Genomic DNA, 14,692 nt, shown 5'->3' with positions numbered 1-14,692 from the left:
TATAAGTTTTTTTTTTATTTTTAATTTCATCATTCAATCTAAATTTTTTTATTTTTTAAAATTTAGCCTTGATTTTTTTTCTTCATTTTTTTCTTGCATCTTTTGTAAACTTTCAATTGTTTTTAATTTTATTATTTAATCAAAAATTTTAATTTGTTATTTTTTTAAATTCAGTCATCATTTTTTTTGTGGTTTTATCTTTTAGTTCTTTTGTGGAATTGATTTTTCTTTTCAATTTAGCATTTCAATTCAAAATTATTCATCTTTTTTTTTTCTCAAATTTAATTCTTATTCTTTTAATTGTTATTATTTCTTTTGAATATTTTTTTGTGATTGTTTTTCCAGTTTTTTCCTTTAACATTTAATTTATTGAAATTTATGATTCGTGATTTTTTCAGGTTTGGTGCTTCTGATCAAATAGCTTAAGTTCATGTTAATTTTTTTACTTATTTTTTTTATCTCATTACCTGACGTAGATTTAAAAAAAAAACAGGATTCATGGTTTTCTTTTTATTTTTATTTTGTAGGGTTATCTTAATTTTATGACCTGACCTATGGGTTTGGTGGGTTCACCCAAGTGGGTTTATAACTTTTTTTTTCTTTTGGATTCTACTATCTAATTAAATTGGTTTTTTTTTTTTAAAAGTTCATTATTGTTGAGAATTGACCTTCTTGGTTTTTCTATATTTGGTGCTTCCTATAAAATGGAGTGGGACAAGGGTTGGCATCAATTATTTTTATGGACCTATTTTTTTCCCATCTCATTATTTGACATTGGTTTATATATATTAGGTTTCATGATTTTCCTTGTTTCAATTTTTATATTAGCTTATCTTGTTCCCATAACCTAACTCATGAGTTTGGTAAGTTGACTCAGGCGAGTTCAAGCTTTTTTTTGGCTTATAATTGTTTTTTATGTTATTTATTTTTAATTTCATCATTCAATATTTGAATAGTTAACGATTGGGCTTTGAGGTTTTTCCAAAATTATTATTTTTGGTCAAATTACTTGGGTCACAGGCTTGATGGGTTAATACAGGTTAACATCGTTTTGTTTTACCTTTTCTTTTTGTTTTTATCATCCGATTTTGGATTTTCTCATTTGACATTTTTTTAGCTTATTTTTAAAATGTGATTGCGTTGTCTGAATATTATGTTTTTGTTCAAAAAACTTTTTTATCTAGCCTGAAATTAAGCACGAGTCACATATCTAGTTTTTAATCTAAATTATGTCCACATACATCATTATCATAAAAAGATGCATGCCACCAAAAGTTTTTTTTTCGATTTTTTTTTATTTACCTTTTGTTATTGTTCTACCTACCATAGAAGGAAGTTATTGTCATTGTTTTTTTAAGGGCAAGTTTAATTAGAAAAGGAAATATAAGGTTGCTTTGCTGGTAGGAGATGAGAGGTTCTAATATGAACTTTTGATCACGTGATAAAGAAATTCCCAACAACATGATAGGAAAGTAATGAATGAATTTTTTTTTAATTTTAGGAGAATATTTTGCTGATTTAAATCCTTGCAGAATTAAAAAATCAACCCCAAACAAATCTAATCTGATCTCAACATCTCTGAATTAACCCAAGTTAATTTTGGATTTCATGTGGCCTAAACTCATTTTCATTAATAAAGACCAATTCAGACCGAAAATATACTTCAAATAAATTTTCTTTACTGTCTAAAAACATCTCATGCATAGCCTGTCCTGATTTGGTCAAATTACCCACCAAAAGAATTGGGTCGAACCCATCATCCATAAGAATCTCAATCCAACCGAATGCATTCCTAGATGAAATCTCATCATGAAAAATCCAAGGCTCAATCATATTCAAAATCATATCAACAATCAATTTTAAACACATAACTAAATACTCACTATAAAGATTCCAACGTTGAACCTGAACTGCATTAGGTCCTAAATAATTTAAGCACTTGTTAAAGTATTTTTTTTAAATAATAAGTGTTTTAATTAATTTATATGTTATTTAAGATTAGAAAGTGCCCTTCAAAATAAATTATTGTATATAGATTTTTTTTTGTATGATGACCCAAAATTCGAATTCAATACATCAACGAAGGAAGAAAATATAGTTGATTACCAAGCCAACCTATTGAATTCTTCCCAAGCATGATGCTGAGATTAGGTGTGAGCATTCAAGTGATTTAGGTAAAATTTTATCATTTTGAAAGATTTCTTGAATTATTCAATTTTTTTTTTAATTTCCCAACTCACAACAATTTTTTGATTCTCCAAATAATATTTTCTTCTAATTAAATTTCCCAAACCAATTTTTTTTTCCTAATGAAAATACGGATTTTAGAGAATTTGAACTTAATTTGAAACAATTATTAGCTATTCTTATGCAATCCTTTGACCATGGCATATACACGTGCTTATAGCTAAATCCATGCTCTATAAACGGTAAACATGGAGAGAACATTGACATTTAAAATAAAACATTTCCATCCCATTAAATCCAAAAGCATTCTCATTATATTTTTGAATTAATTTATATGAGACTGTGTTTTGGGTAATTTGAAAAAAAGTTCCCCTTATCCGAAATTCTTTGATATTATCTCAAAGAATTACCCGAGTTTTCTATTTAACTTTTTTTACTAAAATTAGTTTGGAGATTTCAAGTAATTTTAAAAAAATTAATAGGGCTCACCCCCTCAATAAAATTAGTTTTTTCTCCTCAATGATCTAAAGAACGAACGCACCCTTTACGCTATTTTATTCTCTCTCTCTCTCTCTCTCTCTCTCTCTCTCTCTCTCTCTCTCTCTCTCTCTATATATATATATATATATATATATATATATATATATATATATATATGTAGACACACACACACTAGTATAAAATTCAAAATTCGACAAGTCAAAAAAGGAGTAACATGTCTTTGATAGCAAGGAAACCTCTTGAATATCTTTTATGAATTAATTGGGATTAAGTTTTTTCCTCGATATTCTTCAAAACACACCCTCTATATCAATCAAATAAATTTATTGAATAACTATTTAGTAAATGATTCAATAATAAAAATTTAAAATGAATAAATTTGCTTATTTTATAATTTTATATTCAATCTTTATAGTTGCTAATATTAATAATCACTGAAAATTTATTTTATTATTAATTTCAGGATCTAATGGTTTTTAACAATGTACAAGTTGGCTCGAGCATTCAAATAATAATAAAAAAAAAAAAAAACTTGTCGAGCTCCAATTTAACACAAAGATGGCTTCCCAGACTCTTATGCCTTTGCCTCATGAACTAGGGCTTAAAGGCTTTGAGAACCAGACAGGTAATGGCTTCTCTGGGCCTCCCTTCTGTACGTAAGGCCCACAAAGGCCACAAGTGAAATGAAAAGGGTAAATTATTGGAGTGGAGGACGTGCTTTTTGTCTCCTGCGTTGTAGTAATTAATTGATAATATTTTTTATTGTTAAAGTAAAGTAACTCAACAATGCTGTTGTGGTCCCATTCCATCTCTAGCAAAGTCAACCGCATAATAAATGCCCCTTTAATTTTTTTTATATTATCTAATCTCCCTAAACCACCAAAAAATTAAAGTTAGATTCCTAATTACTTGCAATTAAATATCCAACATGACATGCCGCTCTTTAGTCTGGTCTCTATATTTTGTTATAGGTTTCAATTTAGTACATATTCAAATTTATAACCTATGATATAGTTTATATTATTGTTATGTAGAATATTGTAATAAAAGTTTTTTGTTTGAAAATATATTAAAATAATTTGATTTTTTTTTAAAATATATAAGAGGGTGTTTGATTTGAAGATCGCTTCCACGTAAAAAAAAATAATGTATTTTTAACTTTCAAAGATATAATTTGTGCGAATTATACCTTAAAAAAAACAAAATAAGCCTTCAAATCAAATAAATAATTTAGTCACTTTTATTAAAGCTACTCCGCATGGGACCTGATGGACTTTCTCTTATTAGAACCAGATTAAAAAAAAATAAAAATTCAATCCATGAAATAAATGAATCGACAACAATCTGCCAATTCAAGTTCTTTTTAAATCGGATATACCTCTGTGTTTAAAATCAGAAAAAAAAAAAAAAGGAAAAGCAAAACACTTCGATCCTTCTTTTGTTTATTTCCATTTATTCCGACTGCTAAAAACAAAAACAAGTTGGATATTTAAAGTAGGTAATCAGCTGAGAAATTTAACCTTAATCTTTCGTTTTCTTTATTATTATCTTTAAAACCTTGTACCTGACCTTTAGCTGTCTGTCTGTGTTTCTTTTGCTTCTTTTAAGGTGAAGAAGATCCCAAGTTGACCCGAGCAGACAAGACAGGTAAGGTAATGGAATTAAGGTTTAGTTTCTTAGTTTTTTCCTCTAAACATAATCATGTTTTAGGTTAATGCCTTGATTACCCTAATCTTTCTCTTCTTTTAGGGTTTTAAAACGCATGCAGATGATTTTCATAGTTGATGTGATTATCGTCGAATCGATGTTATGATGGTTAAGTGTGTTTGTGCTGTGTGTTTATGGTTTCTTTGAGTTACTGAGTTGATGTTGAGTTCAGTTTTAAACCCTAGAATACGAGTCAATGATTAGATGAATTGCAATTTATCATTAGTTTGCTGGCCCAGAATTGGCTGCGAGTTGTATTGAGTTTAGAGAAGGGCAGTTAAGGTCGGGGCTGAATTTTGTTTCTTATGGTATGTTAGCAAGAACTTCTATTTCACTGTTGTCACTCCCATTAATTGCCCGCGATGAGGTGAAGATAGCTTAAATGGAATAAGGAGTTGCAGGTGTCTGCTTTGATAGACATTGATGGTAACATTTTCTTTATATTGTTATTAATGTTTGGGAGGTTGGTGGCAAAGGCGGTTTAAGCTAAGGGTCATCTGAGCAAAGGTGCCTTCACTTGATAAAAAAAACCCAAGAATAAATAAGATATATTTATCAGTAATGTTTTATAAAATGAAGATTGTTTTCACTTAACAGAAAACTTCAAGAACAAAATGAAGATTATTTAAGGCCTCAACATAAAAAAAAAATATTAAAATTTTTCTTAAATATTTCAAAAGGCTCCATTTATAGTTGTTTTGCCCTTTGGAAACATAATTTATTAGAAAGTTTGTTTTTAGATGAGCTCTGGTTATATGATTTTCTCTCTTAGTGACATTGATGTTCCTAGGTGGCTGTTCGTGTAGTCGAGAATATGTATTTAGTTTTTTTGGTGATTTCAGTAAGATTGAAGGAACTTGGAATGAGTTCTATGGGTTTGAAGAGTGGAGTTTTTTATAGTAAAACTGATCCTGATTCGCTTGTGGAAAACCTAGTTTAAAGGTAGTGATATTTCTAATGGTCTAAAGATGTCTTCAGTGTTAATTGTTTAGATTGAGGACTTAAGGTTCTTTGGTTTATATTGATTTAGCCTGGGGGGGAAGAAGCTAGAACCTTTAATCCGGCATTGAAAATTGAAAGTTGATGCTCTTATCTCTTACATGTCTTTACAAAGCAGCTTGACAGTTCTTCTGTGTTTGGTTGTTTGCACTAGAAGTTGTAGAATAAAAGGTCCTTTTCCAAGCCAGTGGTGTAATGGACCAGCAAGGCCATGTGCAGCCGCCAGCAGTAGGCATGGTTGGAAGTACAGCTCCGGTTCCTTATGGCATACCTTCATATCAACATAACCAGATGATGGGACCTTCTGCAACCGGATCACTTCAATCTCCTACTCAGCCAGCAGTTCTTACTGCTTCTTCAGCTCAGCTTGCTCAACACCAACTTGCTTACCAGCACATCCACCAGCAACAGCAGCAGCAGTTGCAGCAACAACTTCAAACTTTCTGGGCGAATCAGTATCAAGAAATTGAGCAGACTACTGATTTTAAGAACCATAGCCTGCCCTTGGCTAGGATTAAGAAGATTATGAAGGCAGATGAAGATGTAAGGATGATATCAGCTGAAGCTCCCATCATATTTGCCAGGGCCTGTGAGATGTTTATTTTAGAACTTACCTTGCGATCTTGGAATCATACAGAGGAGAACAAAAGGAGAACACTCCAAAAGAATGACATTGCTGCAGCTATCACAAGAACTGATATTTTTGATTTTCTGGTTGATATTGTCCCAAGGGAGGATTTGAAAGATGAGGTGTTAGCATCAATCCCGAGAGGGAGTCTTCCTGTAGGAGGTCCAGCTGATGCTCTTCCTTACTATTACATGCCACCTCAGCTTGCACCCCAGGTCTCTGCGCCGGGGATGACTGTAGGAAAGCCTGTGGCGGATCAAGCTTTTTATGGCCAACAGTCTCGCCCTTATGTACCACAGCAGATTTGGCCACAGCAAACACAGCAGCCACCTGAAGATTCCTGAGCAGGCTGTGCAGTAGCTGTAGTTGAAACATGTTGGATAGTGTGAATTTAAGGTTGAAAAGCTAGGGGTTGATTGGTTTTTACTTGTATGCAAGCCATAACATTTCAGTTGCTAACAGGTTTTTATTGCCTCTTCAAATTTCATCATTTCCAATCCTGTCAAGGATGCGAGTTCAGCTATTGTGGATAATTGGATAAACTGCAATCCTTTTGGCATGTAAAAATATCATGGTTTTTTTTGTTCTTTGTTATTATTCTCCGTATGCAAGCATCCATGCTTCCAATCCATTTTTTCCTCTGGTTGCTTATTGCAAGTTCAGCTGGATTGGTGCGCTATTATCAAGCTGGACATGCTCTCAGCTTTAAGGTGTTTCGATGGTAATCCACCATACATAGGTTCTTTTGATTGGTTAAAGAGGAACAGTTGGAGTCCCTTGCAGTCCTCTTTCTCTCGTATGACCTGAACAAAACATATCTTGGAAACTTGTAAGCTATTTTGATTGATGAAAACTAATTGGAGACCCTCGCAGCCTCTCCCATTTGATCTGAAATCTGCACTCGTCCCAGGAACTTTTAAATGCCCTTAAAGATGAATATTGCCCCCACCTTCATCCGATTGATATTCCATAACTAGAGATTTATTATGATGCACCGTGCATTCATCATGCAGCATAAATGCAAGCATTGTTAGCATTTCTGCAGCAAAATAATTGCTCGAGCAAGACATTGGCTCTTGGACTTCCACTCCAGCAATCCGGATATTAAAAAAGGTTGTAGTTGACAGTGCAACTGCTACTAGCAAGAAGTCTATGATACAGGAACTTCACATGTAGTCAGCTAGCACTTAATAGCATAAACCTTACCTATCACTGTGTACGTGATTAGTTTCTTGTATTAGGTATACTAATATACCAATGCTTCTTGTAGAACTAATCACTACATTCAATAATGATGTACTAGTGCAGCGCTCTCCAAGTTATCGTGCGTGAAAGAGTCTCTGTCAAAACTTTTCCTTCTGTTATTTTTTTTTTCCGGTATGACAGGATGCACTACCCCAAGTCACAGCATAAATCTGCTAGAAGGTGGGGATCATTGCTACTAGGGCGCTTTGTATGAGATGCTAACAGAGCAACTTCCCTTATTTTGAGTGTACTTTATGAGGAAGTTAGAAGGCTTGGAGACCAAGCTTCACTCTCTATGACTTCATTTGGACTCCAAAAAGTTTTCTTTCCTAACAAGCAGATAGTAAATCCAAATTCTAATCAAAGTCACACCAAGCAACTGGCTTTGAGGGAAATCTCCCTGTGAAATGAGATTTCATACAGAATCCTCGCTAACATCAGCAGCATCAACAGGCTGGACAAATATCCTCTAAACTGCAAGAATGAAGGTAAAAGGTTAGTTTTTTAATTTATCATCTCTAACCACTGGTAATCTATCCTTGCATTAGAGCAGTTCTACCTTCTTCCCAAGCACTCAATGATATCAGTAGTCAGAGTTGACCTTTTTCTATCCTCAAAAGCAAGTGATGCAGCCTTCCTCAACAAAGCAGACCCCGCAATGCATCCCAACATGGTTGGATTTGTCGGACTGTAGCCATTAAAAGAGAAATAAATTGTCACTCACTTAAAAAAAATCCCACTCATGCAGTGGTCTTTATGGAATGTTATGTGGGAAGCATAACCTGATAATCAAATTTCCTTCATCAGCTAAGATAAGTTGGCGTGCCCAAGACAAGAACACAGCAACACTGGCACCAATAAGAGGGGATGTGCATTATATAACCTCTGCCAGTCTTTAACATTGATATAATAATTTATCGACTTTAAATATGAGTTCTATATACAGATGCATCAAAATTGTGATGAGACCATTTTAGGAGGAAACGGTGAACAAAATTGGTTTGGCAACTTACAAAGAACAATACAGTGATACCAGAGATTAGGGGCAGCCGCAGCATGAGAAAAATGAGATCAGAAGCCCTAAGGAAATTCATTCTTTGAAGGGAAAAGTAAAAGAAAAGAATTATGTATAGTACAGAAAGAAGTTGCCATGCTCCAATAAATGTGCCACCTATCAAGTGAATTATGTTATTTGGCTAGAATATTTGAAATAGATGGCAATGTTTTAATTTGTATGAATAAAATGAAAGTTTAGACAATAAATCATATTTACATGAAAATTTTCTTCATTAGGTAAAAAACTTGTTTTCGATGAAAGTAACATAGAAAATGATCCTAAATGTAAATCATACATGGTGTCCATTATCAAATACTTCATGTTAATTAAATAGAAATTTTAAAATGGGGCAAGCTCTTCTAATCACTAGGAACAAATATTGGATGTTTATATTCCCACTTGTTTCAAAGTATAATATTGGATCACCAATTTGGGCCCCACAAGGAACCTCCTAACGAGGGGCTCATTTTATTTGGTTAGTAGTTCTAGAATCGATCGGCGTGTTCCAATCAAAGCGGATAGATAACAAAGATTTACATTTCATTTTGTCTATATCATAACATTGACATCAAATGTGGCCATGCAAGAGGCCAATCATCAAGTGACTTGTATTGTTTGCCTAATATATTGGAAATGGGCTGCGTTCAAATTGGTGCAAGCATACAGTAGTGGTTCATACCTCATTTTAATAAGTGAATTTAAACAAAACATTTTACATTCAATTCTTTAAATGTATATATTGTGAATTTTTATTCCTTTCTTGAATTATTTTTAAATTATATCTAATGCGAATTTAGTAACTAGTAACTTGTGTGTGTGTGTGTGTGTGTGTGTGTGAAATGGTTACAAGTTTATAAATGGTAATCCATGTTGATTTAATTGAATTTAAATTTTGACTTTTTTTTTTTGTGAAATGGATATGGGATGGGTACACCAAGTATATAGGTGGTTACCAATCCCTTGGCATCTTCCGTAATCCCTCATGTTCTATATTATTTAGTAATTGCTTTTAAAAATCTACTAAAAGACTTTTAGGATTCATTGCTAAGTTTCTCTAAAATTTTTTTATATATATAAAAGAGAATTATATCATATTTAATTATTTATTATTTTTACTCAAAATGAGCTCTTTGTTTTTTTGAAAGAAATCTATGTCATCTTTATAATTTTAATCATTGAAAGTTAAATGATGCACATAAAATAGAGTTTGTAACTCAAACTGTTTCCAAGATCACTATAAAAAAATAATTACTTGCAAGTCAGTTTAATATGTGAGCTTGAATTATATTTTTCTAAGTCGTGAACAGTAAAAAATAATTTTTGGTTATTTTATTCCATAGCTAAACATTATGTTTAGTTAACTTCTATTTCTTACACCTATTATAGCATTGCCTTGGCCCCATTTTAAATGATCTCTACACATTACAAATGCATTTCAAAATATTTATAATTTATTTTATGAGGAAGAAAAAGATATAATCTTTTTCCCAATGCATACATGATTAAACATTGTACTGTATATACATAACACTAAATTACACATAAAATAATCTATTTTGTAATATATGAGATAGAGGAGTATGACAGTACTACAAGACATTTGGTCCCAAAAATCTGGGTATTGAGCGTTTATGAGATAATTTTTTTTTTTTTAAGGCATATAATCAAATATTTGTTGGAAGTCTATGTTTTGTTCTAGAAAAGTGTGATTTTAGGTGTGTAATAATTAAGGGTATATTTTTTTATTAAAAAAATAAATTAATAGCATAGTTATGGTATAAAATGTATTTCAATTATGGAAAAGTTGATTGTATGTAAAGGTGTGTTAATGGAGTTGGTTGAATAGTTTTGAAGCTCCTTAATCAAACCCTATGAAAAAATGTGGCATTTAACATCAGCAATATAATTCGCAGCAAAATTATATAATCAGTGAATAATATGTGCCAAAATTTAATGTATCAATCACCTTCCAGAGAGGATATCTCCCTGGCCCCCACAACGCCTAGGCGAACCATGGTTGCTCACTGATTTAACTGCATAACTCAACAATGATTAAATCAAAACAACTACATGGTTTCAACAGACTAAAAGAAAATGGATAAAAAGAAAGCAGCAGCAAACTAGCCACAGGGGAGCCTAGGCTTTAATTTAATTAGGAGAGTGATTTAAGAACCTAGGAACAACATGTAAATCACATGCCATATTAAAAGAAAAATTAGAAGGTCCAATCTGATCCAAAGGGACCATGAAATATAGTCATGACATGGATTTGGAATAATCTTTCCTGAAGATCACTCCAAAAAAATATGAAGATTCAAATTAAAATTTGATCAACTAGAGTTGAGCATTTAACAATAGAAATTTACGCCAAAGGACTCAATGGATCATATAAAATATGTGAGCTGATGACATATTGGAGTGTTTGGTATTGTGGTGTATAGTGCTTTTTAAAAGTGTTTTTCAATTGAAAATGCATCAAAATGATTTTTTCAGATTGTTTTTTTATTTTTGACATCAGCACATCAAAACCTTCCAAAAACACCTAAAAAAGCATCAATTTAATGCATTTTCAAGCGAAAAGCAATTTGAAAAGCACCTTGAAAAACAGGTTTGACGCCAAAAAAAACATTCACTTGCTACTAGCACCACAATCATTATCAGATGTTATTCTCAAGAGGATTGCAGGCATCATTCCAATTTTTTCACAAGTGGGATGCACTAATGCACTCTCCCAAAGAGTACCCTAATTTCTTAACCCAAACCTTGTAACAAACCAAAAGCTATTTGAGCACGGAATATGGCAGATCATCATTTTGATATTTGAAAGGGATAAAAATAACATGCAAAACATAATTACTTAGCACTAATAAATTAGTCATTGCATACCTATCTCACCATCGCTGATTAGGTCACATTTTCCTTTCCGTAAGACTGTGACTCCGCCAATCCTAACCAATAAATATCTTTGCATTAAAGAAGCTCCATAATGCTAAAGTATATCCAATCACTGGTAAGACTTTAAACCAAATCAATACACGAAATTTACAATATGCATATAGCGGATTTGGACATGGCCAACAAATTCCAGTACAATCTAGAATTGAAAGTTATAAAGCTGCCAAAGGAAGAAGTGGGAATGTAGATTGTTTCAACAACAAGCCATCATTGCATCTGTGTAAATGTGCTGTAAAATCACAGTAAACCAGATTTATCTTCATGAAGCTAGCTTTCATGAATGATTATATGGGTGACAAAAATAAAAGTTAATAATTCAACCATCTGCCAATCAAATAATCAATTTCACTGACCAATTCATTAAGAATTAGTAATATAATGGATGCTGCCTAAGGTCATGTGCTTGAGAAAATATCAATCATCAATTTGAAGAAATTACAGGAAAGCTTACTGTTTGGCAAGAGACAGTAATTGCCCATGAGAATCTTGATCATTTACTTCGCAATTTAGGACTTTCTGAACCAGGCGCTTATATTCATTCACGTTTGGGGTGAGAATAGCTAAGGGATAGCCACTAACAAGTCCTAGATTGTTTGTTACAAGAAAGAGCCCATCCTGGACAATATTCATTTTATCAGGTCAAAATGGCAGAGGTAACTACCTCACTGTAAATAATTCAGAAAAACAGGGCGATCAAGAAAATATCTTAATTAGATAAAATACCCCATCTATGATAATTGGAACATTTGATTGTCTTGCCTGCTTTATAATTTCACTCACGCAATCCTGTTAGTAGCATTAGAGTGTAAGAATGTTGAAGAAATACAAACAAAAAAAAAAATCAATCAAAGCAGCAATGATGATGAGGTAGAACTTAAAATGGCAGGATGCCTATGAGTGAATGTGCCATGAGGGAATCTCAAAGAACATAGATGCAGATGGAATAGCTGAAATTGAATGACATTATAAAACATAGGAAGGCAGGAAATGTTCATTTTCAAATCAAAGATCAAGGAGATAAGCTATCAATCAGAACCTAAGGGACTCATGCGATATGTAGTTGATATGCACATATGATGCCACAGAATTCCATAAGAAAACATCAAATAAATTATTCTCATGAGATGAAAGCATCATTTGCATTGATCTACAAAGCTTTCATACAGCCATTCCACTGCACTCCCAAAGCCAGAACAAATGTAATTTAAAAATGTACCCTTATAAACCAAATTGAAACTTTTCAAGAAAAAAAATCAAACCAGAAGAAATGGGTCCCTTCCAAGGCCAGGGCCAACAACAAGACAGTCAAATCTCTCCATCCATTTATCAACCTCAGCAACAACCCTTCTTGATATGTGATCTTTATCCCTATCCCTACAAAAGCATTGATTCCTCCACAACAATAAGCATTCTGCTCAGCAACAATATTTCTGATTTATCTAAAGGAAAAAGCAACCCACAATAAAGAAACAAAACAAAAGGAAGGTTAAAAAAAAAAATACCCAACACTGTAAGATTCTTCCAAAACAGGATGCACAATCAACTCAGGACTGTAGCTTTTGATAACTGGAGCAGCATCCTTAGTACAAAATACATGGGACAAATCTGCACCCTGCAAAGAAAAGAAACAATCAAAAACAATCTAAAGGATCTAACTTTTTAAGATAAGTTGAAAGAAAACATTGTCAAGCAAAATGCAAAATGCACAAAAAAAAGGGGGAAAATTTACAATTTTTAAAGCAGAAATAGCAGCAAAATAAGGAGCCCCAGTGTACTCCCTACACCCACCAATAACAGCAACCTTCCCTGAAAATAAAACACAAAAAAACAACTAAAAATAGGAAAACAAAGTGACTACCAGACATGAACAAAAGAAATTACTAAAGAACGAGCCTTTTTGTATGAGCTTTACCTGCTTGGCCTTTATGTCTATTTGGGTCAAAAACAGGAGTGATAGCCCTCAAAATGTTATCAGAATCAGCCTCAAATTTTGAGCCTTGCATTCTGTTGTCACCTCTAACTCCAAGAACCCTTATCAAGAATTGTTGTCTTCTCAAGACAGCCAAAGGAGGTGCTAATTTGTGATTTCTTGCACTGTTTAATACAGTTAAGTAATTCATGCCATGCTTAACTATCATCACCAACTTCACCACACACCACTCTATTTACATGAACCTTGAAACAAATTTCATCAAAATAAATTATAGTAATAAGAAGAAAATATATATATCAACAAAATGATTAAAAACATTTACCCGTGAGAAATCAATGCACTGAAGAGATTTAAATTTGTCCAGAAGCCAAAGATAGCCCACTCACCGGATTTGATAAGAGCTGAATTTTGATGGTTTTGTTTTTTTTTTTATGTGAGCATTGAACGGGTGAGGTGGACTCTTATTCTTTCGGCTAAAAATCACCAGAGGTCTCTATATTTTATGAATTTGGAAAAATTAGCTCCTGTACAATTGGTTTGATCAAATGAGCCCTTTTACTTTTGATTTTGTGGTATATTTTAAGAATCCCATCACAGTTGACCATCAATTTGAGGCCTTTTAATTGTTACCAGGTTAAATTTGCTAACATGGGAGAATGAGGCTTGCACCTTAAATTCATGATTTCTTTATTAGAAAACAAAATGATGTTGTTTATTATTAACAAAATAAATGAAATAATAAATAAAAAAAGGAATTATTAACGGTAATTAAATAATAAAATGAGAAAATGTTAATTTTTGGGGAAAAAATATTGTTAATAAAATGTACTAAAACGTGAAAAAAAATGGTATTAAAATATTAATTTTTTTTTTTGAAAAAAACAAATGATAGAAAAATAGAAACTCTTAGGATTAAACTACATTTTTGTGCGCAAAATCTACCTGGTGCTTGCTTTGTTGTTCCTTGTCAAATGTAATTCTTGCTTTTTTAATTTATGTTTTTAGTCCTAATTACAGAAATTGAAATGTGAAAAAGAAATAAAGTTTGGTAATGAAATGTTAATTAAAAAAAAACAGGGATCAAATGATAGAAAAATAGAAACTCTTAGTATCAAACTAAAGTTTTATGTGCAAAATCTACCTAGGCTTAATTTCTATTTTTAGTCCCAATTAAATTTTGATTTAGCAAAAATAAAACCTAACCAACCCTTAATTACCAATAAAAACCCAAACATGAGATATAACTTGAATTAAAATAAATATAAATAGAGAAAACCATGGTAATGTAGTTTGGGAGGATGTAATTGGAAGGTTTAAAAGTTTGATGACAAGAAAATAAATTTCATTGATCAAAATAAATATTGTAATTCACATGAGGTGGGCTATAGTACAATGTCGACCTCTTTTAGTTTCTTGTACTAGATTGATTGCCCGTGCTTTGCTGCGGGCGATTTTAGGTTATGAATGAAGGTGTCTAGAA

General features: G+C 32.3%; 2 protein-coding genes across 12 annotated transcripts; one reads left to right on the top strand and one right to left on the bottom strand.

The window, feature by feature from the left end:
• The first annotated feature begins 4,002 nt into the window (after positions 1–4,002).
• LOC133705306 (nuclear transcription factor Y subunit C-9-like) lies at positions 4,003–6,608 on the top strand. Of its 8 annotated transcripts, none has more exons than XM_062130450.1 (3): positions 4,003–4,182; positions 4,297–4,335; positions 5,552–6,608. In XM_062130450.1, exon 3 carries the CDS (start codon positions 5,590–5,592, stop codon positions 6,364–6,366), a length of 777 nt encoding a protein of 258 aa, XP_061986434.1. In that variant the 5' UTR covers positions 4,003–4,182; positions 4,297–4,335; positions 5,552–5,589; the 3' UTR covers positions 6,367–6,608. The 8 variants fall into 8 exon arrangements, with proteins under 8 accessions (XP_061986434.1, XP_061986428.1, XP_061986433.1 ...); XM_062130444.1 differs by having other exon boundaries at positions 5,549–6,608; XM_062130449.1 differs by having other exon boundaries at positions 4,297–4,340.
• A 518-nt stretch (positions 6,609–7,126) lies between these two features.
• LOC133705304 (ATP-dependent (S)-NAD(P)H-hydrate dehydratase) lies at positions 7,127–13,708 on the bottom strand. 4 transcript variants are annotated; one of them, XM_062130439.1, is made up of 12 exons: positions 13,599–13,708; positions 13,192–13,454; positions 13,009–13,085; positions 12,782–12,891; positions 12,539–12,653; positions 12,003–12,065; positions 11,731–11,894; positions 11,211–11,272; positions 10,291–10,357; positions 8,050–8,115; positions 7,827–7,955; positions 7,127–7,741 (listed from the first exon to the last, which is right to left on the bottom strand). In XM_062130439.1, the coding sequence occupies exons 2-12, from the start codon at positions 13,415–13,417 to the stop codon at positions 7,714–7,716; spliced, it is 1,107 nt and encodes a 368-aa protein (XP_061986423.1). In that variant the 5' UTR covers positions 13,418–13,454; positions 13,599–13,708; the 3' UTR covers positions 7,127–7,713. The 4 variants fall into 4 exon arrangements, with proteins under 4 accessions (XP_061986423.1, XP_061986422.1, XP_061986424.1 ...); XM_062130438.1 differs by having other exon boundaries at positions 13,535–13,690; XM_062130440.1 differs by having other exon boundaries at positions 13,192–13,440; positions 13,535–13,660.
• Between the last annotated feature and the right edge of the window lie 984 nt (positions 13,709–14,692).

This window comes from Populus nigra, chromosome 10 (genome assembly GCF_951802175.1).
Source record: "Populus nigra chromosome 10, ddPopNigr1.1, whole genome shotgun sequence".
NCBI classification, from domain to species: Eukaryota; Viridiplantae; Streptophyta; class Magnoliopsida; order Malpighiales; family Salicaceae; genus Populus; species Populus nigra.
This window is presented reverse-complemented; position numbering and strand designations above follow the sequence as displayed.

What these genes read in the sequence shown, in the direction of transcription:
- LOC133705306 (XM_062130450.1), top strand. Translation starts at nt 5,590, where the DNA reads ATGGACCAGCAAGGCCATGTGCAGCCGCCAGCAGTAGGCATGGTTGGA.
- LOC133705304 (XM_062130439.1), bottom strand. Translation starts at nt 13,417, where the DNA reads ATGATAGTTAAGCATGGCATGAATTACTTAACTGTATTAAACAGTGCA. An exon ending in TAGACATAAAGGCCAAGCAG is followed by an intron (nt 13,086 to 13,191) that starts GTAAAGCTCATA and finishes TTTTATTTTCAG; the next exon opens with GGAAGGTTGCTGTTATTGGT. An exon ending in TTCCAATTATCATAGATGGG is followed by an intron (nt 11,895 to 12,002) that starts GTATTTTATCTA and finishes AATATTGTCCAG; the next exon opens with GATGGGCTCTTTCTTGTAAC.